At 48.7% G+C, this 17,018-nt stretch overlaps 2 protein-coding genes and 1 pseudogene across 2 annotated transcripts; 2 read left to right on the plus strand and 1 right to left on the minus strand.

The window, feature by feature from the left end:
* Window positions 1–2,959: 2,959 nt before the first annotated feature.
* Window positions 2,960–4,240, minus strand: LOC116471279 (metallothionein-1F). Its single transcript, XM_032157394.2, has 3 exons — window positions 4,162–4,240; window positions 3,463–3,528; window positions 2,960–3,121 (listed from the first exon to the last, which is right to left on the minus strand). Exons 1-3 carry the CDS (start codon window positions 4,187–4,189, stop codon window positions 3,030–3,032), a joined length of 186 nt encoding a protein of 61 aa, XP_032013285.1. The 5' UTR covers window positions 4,190–4,240; the 3' UTR covers window positions 2,960–3,029.
* A 1,769-nt stretch (window positions 4,241–6,009) lies between these two features.
* LOC116471280 (metallothionein-1L-like) lies at window positions 6,010–7,327 on the plus strand. The gene is made up of 3 exons (XM_032157395.2): window positions 6,010–6,108; window positions 6,704–6,769; window positions 7,096–7,327. The coding sequence occupies exons 1-3, from the start codon at window positions 6,081–6,083 to the stop codon at window positions 7,185–7,187; spliced, it is 186 nt and encodes a 61-aa protein (XP_032013286.1). The 5' UTR covers window positions 6,010–6,080; the 3' UTR covers window positions 7,188–7,327.
* A 4,152-nt stretch (window positions 7,328–11,479) lies between these two features.
* Window positions 11,480–13,015, plus strand: LOC116471283 (metallothionein-1-like; annotated as a pseudogene).
* Window positions 13,016–17,018: the final 4,003 nt, after the last annotated feature.

Here is a 17,018-nt window from a genome sequence, read left to right on the forward strand (position 1 = left end):
ACATTTATACATCTTCTGACTGTCTTCTATGTGTGGAATAAGACTGATTTTCATTTCTCGCTGCTGGAAAAGAGTTTGCTTTAAATGAAAATATATTTAAGAAAATATTAATAACTTTAATAATGTATGTTAAGTAAAGTACAGTGACTGGGAGGGCAGAAATGATATTCTTTTTGATCTGACATAAGGCATGGAATCTTGCTTATAGGTTTACATCCCTAGTGTTAGCGAATGTCCCTTTGACCACAGGATACATGTTCATGTAGTAGATGAGAATAACAAGATACACAAGTGAGAACATCTGGCCTGGCTGCTTTGTCTGTGAGTAAATAAATATCTCTCATGCTAAGTATAATGAGAAAAAAAAGCAACAGTTATTGTTGTAGATGACTTACCCCTTGCCAGGCACCATTCTAAGTTCCTTACATGAATTAAATCATTTAATTTTACAAGCCGTACTATTATACTCCAGTTGATAAGACTGAGACACAGATGTTGTGTCACACACAAAGTGGCAGAGGTGGGATTTGCACTCATGCAGGCTGACTGCAGCATCATGTCCTTACCCCATGCTTTATGCCACCAAGTCAACACAAAGATGAGGATGCTGAATGTCTGGCCGGGAGGCAGCTTTAGAAGCACATTGAGTTGGCAGTCAGATCGCTGTGCATAGCCATGACCTCTCTGGGCTTCAGTTCCTATCTCTCAAGCCAAAATTTGTTCATCTCCAAGGTCCTTTATAGCTTTGAACAGAGATTGGCAGGGTTTGGCATCTAGGGATGCCATGATCTGCCAGCTGTGGGCAGGGCCAGAGGCCAGCTGTACCATAGGTTCATCCATCCCTTTCCTTCTCAACTGTGGGGCATTGGACAGGTTGCTTAATTCCTCTGAAAGATGACTTAAGCACACCAGCCCCTGAATATTTTCTGTCCCTGTCCTGAAGCTTGTGACATTCATTCAACAGGTTGCGTGAAGGTCAAATGACATGAAGAATGAGAAAGGATTTTATGTGTGTTCAAATGTTGGGGCAGTGTCTTATCACAGAGGAGTTTCTGCAGGAGGATATCCACACTCCTCTTGGCACTGGATCAGCCAGGTATGCAACCCCTTCACAGCATCCCATCCAGAGCAATGCTTCCAAACCAATGAGCCTTTCTCTAGGAGTGAGTTAGGATTTAATGGTATCTTTTTCCAAGAAAGTCAGTGCAGAGAGAATGATCATAATCACTGTTGTTTATTAAAACCTAGGCAGCAGCCAGACCACTCTCTTATTTTCTTTTCCTTTTTTTTTTTTTGAGACAGAGTTTCATTCTGTTTTGTAGCCTGGAGTTCAGTGGCAAAATCTTGGCTGACTGCAGCCTCTATATCCTGGACTTAAGCAATCTTCCCATCTCAGCCTCCAGAGTAGCTCGGACAGGCACAGGCCACCAGAGCCATGTAATTTTTGTATTTTTTGTAGTAATGGGGTTTCTCCATGTTGCCCAGGCTGGTCTCAAACTCCTGGGCTCAAACAATCTCCCTACTTCTGCCTCCCAAAGTGCTGGTATTACAGGCATGAGCCACTGTGCCCAGCCCACTCTCTCATTTAATCCCTGCATTGAGATATAATCCCCTTTCTACAAATGAGGCACTAGATGCTCAGAGAGTTTGGGTGACTTGCCCAAACTACACAGCCAGTAAGTGGTGGAGTGCGCTGTGAACTAGGACTGCCTGACAACTAAAACTATGCCCTAGGCGCAGGCTGCCTTCTGAAATCGCTTCACAAGGAAGCAGCAGGTAAGCATGGTCCTGACTTCTATGCAAGGAGACTCATCTTCCTCTTTGACTGAACATCAAATAGCATTCCCTCCAGAAATGGAGGGACTAACTTGTCATTAACAAGACATCCAGGACTCTTTCCTTCCTAAGGAACATCACCACACTCAGCAAGCTGCACGATCTGCCATAGCTGTGTTCTGAGAACTTCGGTAAATAAAGTAATATTAATTATGGAGATAATGAAATCACAAGCAAAATTCCAAAATAACTTCATCTGCAACCCATGATCACACTACATCTTGCCGGGAATATGCTGGTTTGAAGTAGTCAAGGGCTAGAGCTTGAAAGAGTAGCAAATGAAGCCTGACCTTGCGAGGAACTTCCAAAGATTCAGAGCCAACTCCCAACAGGGAGCTCTCAGGGTTCAGTAAATGTCCTGAGTGTGCTGTCTGTGACACTGGCTAGGCCAAGCCGGATGATTCCTCATGAGAATGTCCTGGCCTGTGCTGCTGAAGGTGTGTGGTCCACAGTGAGGCCAGTCTGCTGTTTCCAGTCTCCAATGCAACTCATCCATGAACGTGTGTGCAAAGTTTGTAAATCTTCCATTTTTCTATTATTTCTGTATGTATTTATTGATTTTTTTGTGTAAAATATAAAACATGGGTTCTATATTTCGTGTTTCATTATCTTCATAATTAATATTACTTTATTTACAAAGATTTAGGTCTGGGATGGATAGAAAATGAAAACTGTCCCTTCACCATGGAGTTTGAGAAGCCCCGTGGAGGATTCAAGCAACTTAGGCATTGGAATCCACCTCCTGTGGTCACTTTCAAGCCTAAAATCCGCTGAGGATCTGAACTTGGGCAGGGAAACCTGAGAATAACCATGAGGAATGGAGAAGTCTCTGTACCATGTTTAACATGATTGGAGCTGATACCGTATGTCCACATTCCCACAGTGCAGATGCATTTTACAGAAGCTGGAGGTCAGTGATGTAACGGGGCTTGCCTGAAGTTGCTCAGACTGTTCGGCGCTCACATTTCCATCCAGAACCCAGTCTCTAAACTCCCAGTTCAATCTCCCACCCCAGTCCCTTATTCCAAAAAACACAACAGGAACCAGAACCAGAATCAAATCTAAGTGTTTAATTATTATTCACATATTTCACAGAAAAAGGAATGTAGCAAATGGGTCAAGATTGTATCAAAAAACAAAAATCCTGGATTTTACAGGTCACTCTATTTGTACTTGGGAGGGCTGTCCCAACATCAGGCACAGCAGCTGCACTTCTCTGACACCCCTTTGCAGATGCAGCCCTGGGCACACTTGACACAGCCCACAGGGCAGCAGGAGCAGCAGCCTGGGGAGGAAAGGAGAGTGAGAGGTCAGAGCAGACTCGACCAGAGAACTCTCTGCCCCAACAGAGGCCTGTCTCCATCCCTCCAGCCCCAGAGGACCCTTAGTTCAAGATGGCATGGTTTTTGTTAGGAGACAACTGGTGGACATTGGAGTGAGTCTTCCTTTGAGAAAGCTGCCCCACCCCACATAAGCCCTGGAAAGTGCAGAAGACTAGACAGGCAATGACGGCCTACAGGGACAAAGGAAGGCCAGTTCCCCAGAAGCACGCACTCAGGGCCAGCCTTGGGTTCCCTCCCAACCTTAGCCACAGCCCCAGATTCCTGGAGATGGCCCCGCACTCACTCTTCTTGCAGGAGGTGCATTTGCACTCTTTGCACTTGCAGGAGCCGGCGCAGGCACAGGAGACACCTGCAAGAAGAGAAAAAGCCAGTGAACTGTTAGTTAGATGCAGAAGGTACAGCAGTGGGTCAATGAGTGTCCAGTTCCCCCTTCTCTGTGCAGAGCCAGCCCTCAGAGCTCCTTTCCCACTCAGAGCAGAGGAAGAGAAGCCCCATGTCCTCTCCATTCATGCTGGGAAAACCAAGCACCCTCCTATTTGTACTCCAAAGGAAAGTCCCAGGCTGCAGACACGGCTCAAGAAGACGGCGACTTCGACTTTCTATCCTGAACCTGGAAGAGGCAATGTCCCCTCCTATCCAATGTCTCCTATCCAATCCGGTTGCTCAGAGTCAGGTTAGAGAATTGGGGCTGACTCTGAGCAAGCAGCAGAGCAGCAGCCCTGTGACCAACACACAGCAGCCCTGTGACCAACCAGGTGACGTGGAGCAGGACAGGCTTGAGCCTCAGGACTCCCAACTCTGACATAGAGGCACAGGGACGAGGAAAATGCTCTCAGGAGCTTGGCCAAGAGGAAAGCACTGGACGAATAAAGGAGTCCCCTTTACCTCAGATCGCAAAATACGACCTCCTCAAACCCAGGGACACTCTCCATGGTGTGTGGGAATTTGGCATCCCAAGGCACAGAACCCGGGCGTCCCTTACCAGCGGCGCAGGAGCAGTTGGGGTCCATTGCAACCCAAGGCGAGACTAGAGTTCCCAAGCGAGAAGGGAAGAGGCAGTGGTGCACGTGGAAGGCGTAGTGGAGCCCAACAGCCAGCGGCTGCTTTTACAGTCAGGAGAGGGGGCCGGGCGCAGACGCCCCGCCCCGCCCTTGCACCCGCCCGGCTGAGTCCGCACCGCCCGCGGTCCTGGCCTGGGCTGTGCGCAGGAGATGGGCCAAGTGCAAGGTCCCTTGAGCGCAACTGGGTGCACACAGCAGGACTGCCCCTTTCGCACCGGCTCGCGAGGGAGGCGCTGTGCCCCCCCATGTGCGGCTTCTCTCACCCTGCCAGGCCTTCCCAGCTTCCCCGAGGTTGCCTGCTACACCCGCCCCTTGGCGTTCCGCCTACCCCCGTATTCTGGCTTTCCCCTCACCTTCACCAACGCCCAGGTCTCTAGTGAATAGCTAAGCCTTTCCTGGAGTGGAGGGCAACCCCAGTCTTGTGCTCCACTTTCTAGATCTGCCAAAGCAGGGAGCATAGCAAGGGAGCAGTGTGCAAAGGGCAGGCCAAGGGTGCGAACTTCGCATCTCCGGCATTATCCGCCCTGTCCCCGTTCCCACCTCAGTCCTTTGGCCACGTTTCTCCTGTGCACAGCAACACGGAAGACACAGGGCTCTGCCTCTCTCTTCCATTCTCCACTCTTGAGGAGCTGAAAGGGCCACATTTGTCCAGGTCCTCCTTTGCATAAATCTCTCCAGGGTCTCCCCACAGCCAAGCCGGGTACCTCACTACAGGATGGCAGTTTGGAAAGTGTGGCATGTCCCTAGAAGAGGGATCATTGAAGGTGATATGAAGATCCTGCATTAAATTAGAAAGCAAGAGCGCTGGTTATTTTTCCTTTCATATTCCTATTACTCCACATTACACGGGTCTGTGTTTGGCCCTGTATAGTCACTTTCTATCTTTGAACTCTCACAGCAACCCTAAAGGGACATGAGTTCTATTCACAAACCCGTATTCCTAATCTGGACAATGACAAGGAGTTCAAGCCACTAGCCCAGGGTCAGGGGGCTGGGAAGTGGCACTGCTTGGTGTGAATCCTGTCAGCTTCTCAAGGTAGAGAGGTCAGTGATGAAGCTTCCCTCTGTCCTAGGTATGTTTATCTCTTCACTGCTTGAAATCTTTAAACAAAACTAAGCTTAAGGTCAGTCCTGGAAGCAAAACAGAGACATAGAGGGATATGAATAAGTACACTTTGATGGGAGGGAGGCAGGGTCCTGTGCCTTCCGTGTTGCTGTGCACAGGAGAAACGTGGCCAAAGAACTGAGCTGGGGACGGGGACAGAGACAGGCAATGCCAGAGATCCGAAGGTCGCATCCTCGGCCTGTCCCTTGCACACTACTCTCTCGCTGTGCTCTCTGCTCCCACCAATCCAGACAATTGAACAAGAGACTGGGGTTGCACTGGGACTCCAGGAAAGCCTTAGCTGTTGACAGGAGTTGGGCAGGCCTGGGGGTGTGGGGCGCAGGTCAGGATCTAGGGGCATGGGGAACGCCAAGGGGCGGGAGTAGCAGGTAACCTCAGGGAACTGGGCAGGCCCGGGAGGGTGAAAGAAGCAGCTCACCCAGGTGCACAGCGCCTCCCGCGGGAGCCGCTGCGAAAGGGGCGTCCCCGCAGTGTGCACCGACCTGCGCTCGAGGTACTTTGCGCCCGACCCGTCTGCTGCGCACAGCCCAGCCCAGGACCGCGGGCGGCTCGGAAACAGTGGGTCGGGTGCAAGGGCGGGGCAGGGTCTCTGCGCCCGGCTCCCTCCCCTGACTACAAAAGGAGCTGCCAACTGTTGCGCTCCACCACGCCCTCCACGTGTTCCACTGCCTCTTCTCTTCTCGCTTGGGAACTCCAGTGTCACCTCGGCTTGCAATGGACCCCAACTGCTCCTGCGCGGCTGGTAAGGAACGCCCGGGTTCTGTGCCTTACGATGCCAAATTCCCAGACACCATAGAGAGTGTCCCTGGGTTTGAGGAGGTCATATTTTGCGGTCTGAGCTGAAGAGGACTTCTTTACTTCGTCCAGTGCTTTCCTCTTGTCCAAGCTCCTGAGAGCATGTCCCTCCTCCCTGTGCCTCTATGTCAGAGTTGAAGATCCTGAGGCTCAAGGCTGTCCTGCTCCACATCACCCCGTTGGTCACGAGGCTGCTGGCTGAGCCCCAATGCTCTAACCAGCCTCTGAGCAGCCGGATTGGATGGGAGGCATTGGATAGGTGGGGACATGGCCTCTTCGGGGTTCAGGACAGAATGTCGAAGTCACAGTCTTCCCGGGCTGTGCCTGGAGCCTGGGACTTACCTTTGGAACACAAATGGAGGGTGCTTGGTTTTCCCAGCATGAATGGAGAGGAGATGGGTCTTCTCTTCCTCTGCTCTGAGTGGGAAAGGAGCTCTGAGGACTGGCCCTGAACAGAGAAGAGGGAACTGGACACTCATTGACCCACTGCTGTACCTTCTGCATCTCACTCACAACACACTGGCTTTTTCTATTCCTTGCAGGTGGCTCCTGCACCTGCGCCAGTTCCTGCACATGCAAAAAGTGCAAATGCACCTCCTGCAAGAAGAGTGAGTGCGGGGCCATCTCCAAGAATCTGGGGCTGTGGCTAAGGTTGGGAGGGAACCCAAGGCTGGCCCTGAGTGCCTGCTTCCTTTGTCCCCCTAGGCCGTCACTGCCTTTCCAGTCTTCTGCCCTGTCCAGGGCTCCTGTGGGGCTGGGCAGTCTCTCATAGGAAGACTCACCCCAATATCCACCAGTTGTCTCCTGAAAAAGCCGTGCCATCCTGAACTAAGGATCCTCTGGGGCTGGAGTCTGAGCTCGAGCCAGGCCTGCTGTTGGGAGAGGGAGCTCCCTGGTCAAGTCTGCTGTGACTTCTTTCTCCCTTTTTCCCCAGGCTGCTGCACCTGTTGCCCCCCGGGCTGTGCCAAGTGTGCCCAGGGCTGCATCTGCAAAGGGGCACCGGAGAAGTGCAGCTGCTGTGCCTGATGTCGGGACAGCCCTGCTCCCAGATGAAAACAGAATGACACGTAAAATCCAGGATATTTTTTCTACAACCCCGACCCATTTGCTACATTCCTTTTTTTTTCTGTGAAATATGTGAATAATAATTAAACACTTAGATTTGATTCTGGTTCTGGTTCCTGTTGTGTTTTTTCGAATAAGGGACTGGGGTGGGAGATTGAACTGGGAGTTTAGAGACTGGGTTCAGGATGGAAATGTGAGTGCTGAACAGTCTGAGTGCCTTCATGCAAGCCCCGTTACATCACTGACCTCCATCTTCTGTAAAATGCACCTGCACTGTGCCGTATCATTTGGGGATGGGAACATATGCAATCAGCTCCACTCATATTGAATGTGGTACAGAGACTTCTCCATTCCTCATGGTTATTCTCAGGTTTCCCTGCCCAAGTTCAGATCCTCAGCGGATTTTAGGCTTGAAAGTGACCACAAGAGGTGGATTCCAATGCCTAAGTTGCTTGAATCCTCCACGGGGCTTCTCAAACTCCACGGTGAAGGAACAGTTTTCATTTTCTATCCATTCCAGACCTCAACCTTTGTAAATAAAGTAATATTAATTATGAAGACAATGAAACAAAATATAGAACCCATGTTTTACATTTTACACAAAAAAAATCAATAAATACATACAGAAATAACAGAAAAATGGAAGATTTACAAACTCTGTACATATATATGTTCATGGGTGATTTGCATTGCAGACTGGAAACAGCAGACTGGCCCCATTGTGGACCACACACCTTCAGCAGCACAGGCCAGGACATTCTCATGAGGAATCAACAGGGTGGCCTAGCCAGCATCACAGACAGCACACTCAGGACACTTGTTGAACTCTGAGAGCTCCCTGTTGGGAGTTGGCTCTGAATCTTTGGAAGTTCCTCCCAAGGTCAGGCTTCATTTGCTCCTCTTTCAAGCTCTAGCCCTTGACTACTTCAAACCAGCATGCTCCTGGCAAGAGGCAATGTGATCATGGGTTGCAGATGAAGTTATTTTGGAATTTTGCTTGTGATTTCATCATCTCCATAATTAATATTACTTTATTTACAGAAGTTCTCAGAACACAGCTATGGCAGATCGTGCAGCTTGCTGAGTGTGGTGATGTTCCTTAGGAAGGAAAGAGTCCTGGATGTCTTGTTAATGACAAGTTAGTCCCTCCATTTCTGGAGGGAATGCTATTTGATGTTCAGTCAAAGAGGAAGATGAGTCTCCTTGCATAGAAGTCAGGACCACGCTTACCTGCTGCTTCTTGGTGAAGCGATTTCAGAAGGCAGCCTGCACCTAGGGCATAGTTTTAGTTGTCAGGCAGTCCTAGTTCACAGCGCACTCCACCACTTACTGGCTGTGTAGTTTGGGCAAGTCACCCAAACTCTCTGAGCATCTAGTGCCTCATTTGTAGAAAGGAGATTATATCTCAATGCAGGGATTAAATGAGAGAGTGGGCTGGGCACAGTGGCTCATGCCTGTAATACCTGCACTTTGGGAGGCAGAGGTGGGAAGGTTGTTTGAGCCTAGGAGTTTGAGACCAGCCTGGGCAACATGGAGAAACCCTGTCTCTACAAAAATTACAAAAATTAGACGATGTGATGCCATGCACCTGTGGTCCTAGCTGCTCTGGAGGCTGAGAAGGGAGGATCACTTGAGCTCAGGAGGTAGAAGTTACAGTCAGCAAGATCGTGCCACTGTACTCCAGGTTGGGCAACAGAACAAGACTCTATCTCAAAAAAAAAAAAAAAGAAAGAAAAAAAGAGCGAGAGAGAATGAGGAATGATGCCTGGCAAGTGGTTATCTATAATATTGCCTATTGCTTATTTAAAACAATCATTACACATAACGTAGCGGATATTTGTTTATTCACAGACAAAGTAGCCAGGCCTGGAGTGCCTAGCTATGTATGCTGTCATTATCATCTACCACTCAAACGCAGGTCCTGTGGACCAGAGAGCCATTCACTGTTCCCACAAAAATGTCATCAACACAGGGTTATAAAGCTATGAGCAAGATGCTGTGCCTCATGTCACATATAGAATGACTGCCATTTCTGCTGCCATGTGCATATTTTATGTATCATTTCACATTGAAATGATTAATACTTTCTGAGATGAACAAATTTTGCTCCTGGCTTGAGAGATAGGAACTGAAGCCCAGGGAGGTCATGGCTATGCACAGGGGTCTCACTGCCAACTCAACGTGCTTCCACCACTGCCTCCCAGCCAGACATTCAGCGTCTTCATCTTTGTATTGACTTGGTGGCATAGAGCATGGGGTAAGGACATGATGCTGCAGTCAGACTGCATAAGTGCAAATCCCACCTCTGCCACTATGTGTGTGACATAACCTCTTTGTGTCTCAGTCTCATTAACTGGAGTATAATAATGTCTGCTTGTAAAATTAAATGGCTTAATTCATGTAAGGAACTTAGAATGGTGCCTGGCAAGGGGTGAGTCATCTATAACATTAAATGTTGCTTTTTTTTTTCTCATTACATATAGCATGGGGGATATTTACTTACTCACAGACAAAACAGCCAGGCCAGATATGCTCACTTTGTGTGTCCTGCTATTCTCATCTACTACATGAACATGTGTCCTGTGGTCAAAAGGGACATTTGATCTTCCCATATAATAGTCATCAACACTAGGGATATAAAGCTATAAGCAAGATTCCATGCCTCATGTCAGATGAAAAAGAATGTCATTTCTGCACTCACAGTCACTGTATTTTACTTAGCGTATAACATTGAAGGGATTGACATTTTCTTAAATTTTTTTTATTTAAAGCAAACTCTTTTCCACCAGTGAAAATGAAAATCAATCTTATTCCACACATAGAAGATAGTCAGAAAAGGCTGGGCACGGTGGCTTATGCCTGTGTTCCTAGCACTTTGGAAGGCCGAGGCAGCCAGATTACCTGAGGTCAGGAGTTGGAGACCAGCCTGGCCAACTTGGTGAAACCCGGTCTCTACTAAAAATACAAATATTACTTGGCATGGTGGCACATGCCTGTAGTCCCAGCTACTGTGGAGCCTTATGCAGGAGAATTACTTGAGCCCGGGAGACAGAAATTGCAGCGAGCGGAGATCGCGCCACTGCACTCCAGCCTGGCCGACAGAGGAGACTCCGTCTCAAAACAAAAAACAAACAAACAAAAAAACCCAAAAAACAAAAAACAAAACGAAACAAAAAAAGATTTCCAGCAATAGAGAAGTGCTGACAAACTTGGGCCGAAGGAAGGCTTGATCATGGACACCTTCTCTTGAAATGCTGGCTGGATTCAAATCAGTGTAAACTTGTCAGCTCTGTGATGTTGAGCAAGTTACTTAAACTTCTTGTTATGGTTGTCAGATTAGTAAAACGGGTCATAAATAGTATTTCCCTTTAGGATTGTTGGGAGTGTTCAAGGAATGAACTATTTAAAAAGGCCTGGCACATTTTAAATGTTACATGATAAGAACATTGAGGAGAAATCCCCACTTCTCTCCTTGATTGACCGCAGGGTCTGCATGTCACCTAAAGTCATCCTCTTTGGAGGGCATCCCTCATTTTCAAAACTGCCATTCTGCAGTGGGGTGGCGGGCAGGCCTGGAAAGTCCCAGAGAACTATATGAAAAGGAGGAAACTGACAAATGTGCCCGCCATCACCTCAGAGGAGGAGCATGGAGGCAAGAGAGAGAGGCCGACCCGTGGTCGCCACGATCTGTCTACAGGGGAAACGAGTTTGAGGGTCTTAGGTGGGAAGAGGTACAGGTAATGAGGGGAGAGGGCGAGGGAGAAGCAAGTCACCTCCACCGTGGCTCATCTGCACACGGCTCACTCGCTCTGCTCCCCGCTCTAGCCAACGAAGAAGGTGAGCACGAGGATGGAGCTGCACACGGACCCGGGAGAGGCGAAGCTGATGGCGACGGTGCGGGGCGGCGGGAATGGAGGGGGTGGGGACAGCGCGACCACAGGGTGGCAGGGGCGGCGCGTACCTCTGGCACCACAGCCCCTCTAGCACTAGCGGGCCCCAAAGGGGCAGCCCCCGGGAGCCCACCAGGCTGCACTCAGGGGATAGTGCGCCTGACCCCTCTGCTGCGCACAGCTCGACCCAAGACCGCAGGCGCCGCGGATTCCGCGTAGGGGTGGGGGAGGGGGTACTCTGCACCCGGCCCCCTCCTCTAACTATAAATTGAGCTTCTGGTTCCTAGAATCCACCACGCCTCCCACCTGCCCCACTGCTTCTTCGCCTCTCCCTTAGGAACTCTAGCTTCACCTCGCCTCGTAATGGACCCCAACTGCTCCTGCTCCACTAGTAAGGGATACCGGCTTTCGGGGCCTTAGAGTATCCATTTTCATTCCAGAGGATAGAATGTACCCGGGGCAGGAGGGAGGCGCATGTTAGCTCTTCCTAAAGTGGCCTCCTTTACTTTGCACTTCTCGGGTTTTTCCCTGTCAAGCGCCTTCATTACCACTTGGAATGTTGCCACCATCTTCCCAGAGCCTCCCCCCCTTTTTTTTTTTTGAGACAGAGTCTTGCTCTGTCCACCAGGCTGGAGTGCAGTGGCCGGATCTTGGCTCACTGTAAGCTCCGCCTCCCGGGTTCACGCCATTCTCCTGTCTCAGCCTCCTGAGTAGCAGGGACTACAGGCGCCCGCCACCACACCCGGCTAATTTTTGGTATTTTTAGTAGAGACGGGGTTTCACCGTGTTAGCCAGGATGGTCTCGATCTCCTGACCTCGTGATCCGCCCGCCTCGGCCTCCCAAAGTGGCCCTCCCATTTTTGAAGCGAGAAGACTGAGGCTCAAAACTGCCAGGTCACCCAGATAGCCAGTGGGTTCCCAGGCTGGGACCCAGTGCTCTGTCCAGCATTAGAGCTGCCTGAGGTGGATGGGAGGCAGGGAGCATTGCCTCTTAGAGATTCCCGATATAAGGCCTTGGGGAGTAAAATTAGGAGGGCGCCTGCCCATCCGACACGGTGGGGAAAAAGGGTGGGGCTGGGCTTCCGTGTGCCTGAGTGGAACAAGGTACCAGGTTTCCCATGCACTGAGCAGGAGGATGCTGAGGGCCTGCTCCTAACCCTGCACCACACTCACCGCTCACTGCCTTTTTCTCTTCCCTGCAGGTGGCTCCTGCACCTGCACCAGCTCCTGCAAATGCAAGGAGTGCAAACGCACCTCCTGCAAGACGAGTGAGTGCGGGGCCTTCCCTGGGAATCGCGGGGAGGGGGGGTGCTGGGCTGAGTCAGAGGAGGGATCTCAGATTCTGCAGGCAGGAGCAGGCTCATCACTAGCTTCCCACATCCCCTGAAACGGATTCAGGATCAGAGCTGGAAGAACATTAGAGATGGTTGATTCCTACCCAACCTTCATTCTTAACAATGGGGAAACTGAAGTCACAAGAATGTACCAGGTGGCCAACTACAGACCTGATTCTTGAGGACTTTCCTCACTGAAGTGTATGGTCCTGGGGAATTGCCCTTCCTTTGTCCCCACAGTCCCAGTCACTGCCTGTCCAGTCTTCTGCCCTGTCCTGGCTCAGGTGGGGCTGAGCAAGTTTTTCATAGGTAGGCTCTCACTCCAAAGATCCACCATTGTCTCCTGACAGAGCACACCATCCCGAAATAAGGCTGCTCTGGGTCTGGGTGCGAGCTTGAGCCGGGCCCACTGTTGCGGCAGAGAGGTGCCTGTTCAAGTCTGCTGTGACCTCTCTCTCTCCCCTTCTTCCCCAGGCTGCTGCTCCTGCTGCCCCGTAGGCTGTGCCAAGTGTGCCCAGGGATGTGTCTGCAAAGGGACATTGACAAGTGCAGCTGCTGTTCCTGATGTAGGAAAAGCTCTGTTCCCAGAAGTAGAAAGTGTACAAACCCAGAATTGTTTTCCATACAACCCTGACCCATTAGTACATTTGGTTTTTTAAAAATAAAATTTGTTAATGATAATAAAAGCTGACTTTATTCTGGCTCAGTTTTATTTTGTGTGCCTTGGAAATAAGTGACGTGATACCCAACAGAGCTGGGATAAGTGATTGCATTGAGAGTCCAGACACATGGGTGCTGGTACCATGTCCTATCACCTTACACACTGAGTGCCTTACGGCAAATCACATTACCTGTCTCTGCTAAAAAATGTAAAAGCATTATACATGTAGGCCGGGCATGGTGGCTCACACCTGTAATCGCAGTACTTTGGGAGGCTGAGGTGGGCAGATCACAAAAGGTCAGAAGTTCAAGACCAGTCTGGCCAACGTGATGAAACCCCCATCTCTACTAAAAATACAAAAATTAGCCATGAGTGGTGTCGGGTGCCTGTAATCCCAGCTATTTGGGAGGCTGAAGCAGGAGAATCACTTGAACCAGGGAAGTTGTGGTTGCAATGAGCCGAGATTGCGCCACTGCACTCCTGCCTGGGTGACAAGAGGGAAAGTCCAATTCAAAAAAAAAAAAAAGCAGTATACATGTAAGAGATATAATGGCATGGGCGTGGGCATCTGTAACAGACCTAAGCTTTGGGAAAATGAACTGAAATGAATTAGTATGACATATAAAAACAAAATGTACTTTTTAATATTAAACAGGCAAATTATTAATAAATATAAATATATGAAAATAAAATACATACAAAAAACAATATATGAAAAATATATGACTATATTTAAATAAACATACAAAAAACAGAAATATAAAAATTTACAAACATTGCATATATGTTCTAGGGTGTGTATTTCAGACTGGGAACAGTTTGTAGACTGACCCTCGTGCGTGGATCACACACCTTCAGCAGTGCTGGCCTGGACATGTCCGAAAGGAACTATCTGTCCTGAATGGCACCATGTCACTCATGGAACTCTCGCTACCCCTGAGAGCTCCTTGTTCTGACTCGGCTCTGAATCTTTGGAAGTTTCTCCCAAGGTCAGGCTGCAGTCTCCTCCTTCAAATTCCAGCCCTTGGTTACTTCAGGCCAGTGCAGCGAATAGGCAGGTGGAGTGAAGTGTCCAGCATCATCCTGGCAAGCTGACTATAGATAGCAACTGGGGTTCCCAGGTGAAGTATTTGACGCTGCCTCTGCAGAGGTGATGGCATATTCTGTAGTTTGAAGGTGTGTGGTGTTCATTGAGAAGGATGAGGACTGATCATTGCTACCAACAGCTGGTCCCTCCAGCTATCTCCTCAGGGAATTGTTATTTGCGGTTCAATCACAGGGAAGATGAGACAGGTGGCCCAGGAGTCAAGCCCTAGATGGGCTGCAGGTGGTCTTTGTGATGAGGGAATTTCAGAAGGTAGCCTGGGCCAAGTGCAGGCTTTGATGTCACACAACTGGGTTCACAGCCCACTTCACTCCTCACCGGCTGTGTGGCCTGCACAAGTCGCTTAACCTATCTGAGCCTCAATTTCCTCATCTGTATACAGGAGATTATATTTCCATATAGAGATCAAATGGGACAGTGGCCTGGTACTAGGGGCCTAGGGCTTACTGAACAACGCTATTATAATCATTTGTCTATGTGGACTTTCCAGACAGACAATCCTGTTAGCTCCCATCAAACTCCTTGGAAAAGGCCCATCTGCCTGTAGGTATTATGTGGACTGGAAGTTGGAGATGGGTTTAGAGTCTTGCTGTTCTGGTCTCAAGGGCATGTGGATGACCTCCTGCACCCGCTCTCCAGGATAAGACACTGCTCCAGCATTCAGACAGAGAACAAGCTTTTCCCACCTTTCAAGTCATTTGATCTTCACACAAGCCAGAGACACAGTGAATGTGCAGGGTTCGGTGAGATGGCGTTGTCTTCTAGAGGAGTCGTACTGTCTTTTAGAGGAGTTAAGCAATCTTCCCAAGGTCACGCAGTTCAGAAGTAAAGGCATGAATGAATCTATGCTGTGGGTGTCCTCATGCCCTCGCCATAGTGAAAGATCATGCTGTCAATGGATGCTAAGCCTGGCCCCTCACATTCCAGAGCTGGGAGGGCCAATGGTTAGTTAGCCCAGTTGTGCCCCTGACTTGATAGTTGCGGAACTGAAGCCCAGAGAGGACACAAAGCTATGCAGAGGCTCTGATTGGCAGCTCAGTGCTCTTCCCACTGTGCCTCTGTGCCAGAGTTAGTGTCCTCATATGTCACATGACAGGGTGACACAGGGTTGTGGTTGAGGGCATTATTATATGGTCAGCTTGTATGAGTGCCAATCCCAGATGTGTCATCACGTATACCTGGGTGACACAACCTCTCTGTGGCTCAGTTCCTGCACTGTAAAAGGGGCAGAATATAATAATACATCATGTGCTGTATAAGGGCATTTTAGTTATAGACGCATTGCATATGGCGTAGTGGTCCTGCAAGGTTATAAGGTAATCGTACTGTACCTTTCTATGTTGGGCTGCATCTAGATACACAAATACCATTGTGTTATCATTGCCTTCAGTATTCAGTAGAGTAGCATGCTGTACAGGTTTGAAGCCTAGGAGCAATAGGCCATATAACATAGCCTAGGTCTGTGGTAGGCCATAATATCTAGGTTTGTTATTATACACTTTACACTGTTTGCACAACCATGAAATCACCTAACAATGCATTTCTCAGAATGCTTTCCCATCACTAAGCAGCATATGACTGTAATCGGGTCTGACTTGCAGAAATAAATGATTTAGTAGGTATAAAGAAATTAGAATGGTGCCTTGCACATGGCAAATGATCTATAATATTAACTGTTATTTTGTTATTTTTATTCATGGCTGCTATGGCCTAAATGCTTGTGTGCCTCCAATATTCATATATGCAAATCTAATTTTCAGTGTGTTGGTACTGAGGTGGTGCATTTGGGAGGTGACTGAAATAAGAGGACCTAGTGCTCATGAATGGGATTAGTGCCTTAATAAGAGAGGCCTGAGGGAGCTTATTTAACTCTTTCCACCATGTGAGGACCCAGCAAGAGAGAGACATCCATGAGGAACGGGGCCCTCACAAGACTCCAGATACGCTGGTGCCTTGACCTTGGACTTCCACGCCTCCAGAACTGAGAGAAATATATTTTTGCTGTTTTAAGGGACCCAGTCTAAGGTATCTGGTGGTAGCAGCCCAAATGGACTCAGACAATAGCATAGTTGACATTTTTACTCCAGACAAAAGAGGCAGGCCTGGTGTCCCTCCCTGTGTGTCCTCTGTCTTTCTCATCAGCCACATGAGCATTGACCTGTGGTCCGGACAGGGTCCTGCACTCTGCCCACAAAATAGGGATTCAAACCAGAAATATAAAGCCATGAGCAAGACAGTCCCTGTCCCCATCACAGAAATGGAAGAATGCCTGCGAGTTCTGCTACCACCTGCACCAATATGTGACTTAACGTTTTTCTTTCAAATGATTCCTATTTCCTTAGATATATTTATATGAAAAGCAAACTCATTAGCACTACTGAAAAAAGAATCAGTTTAACTTCCAGACATAGAAGGTTGCCATCAAATTATGCTTATTCGTATCCCCTCTGCATCTGTTTTGCTTCCAGGACTGACCTTGATGCTTGGTTTTGTTTAAAGATTTCAAGCAGTAAAGAGATGAATATACCTAGGCCAAAGGGAAGCTTCATCATTGCCTTGGGACGCTGACCGGATTCAGACCCAGCAGTGTCACTTTGCAGCCCTCTGACCCTGGGCTGGTGGCTTGAACTCCTTTTATTGTTGTCGTTCAGATTAGAATATGGGTTCATAAATAGAAGTATGTCCCTTTAGGGTTGCTGTGAGGGTTCAAAGATGCAAAGTGACTAAAAACGGCCTAACACGGATTAATGTTACGTAGAGTAACAGGAATATGGAAGGAAAAATAACCCTGTTTCTTGCATT

The sequence above is a fragment of the Hylobates moloch genome, unplaced genomic scaffold (assembly GCF_009828535.3).
Source record: "Hylobates moloch isolate HMO894 unplaced genomic scaffold, HMol_V3 SCAFFOLD_6, whole genome shotgun sequence".
NCBI classification, from domain to species: domain Eukaryota; kingdom Metazoa; phylum Chordata; class Mammalia; order Primates; family Hylobatidae; genus Hylobates; species Hylobates moloch.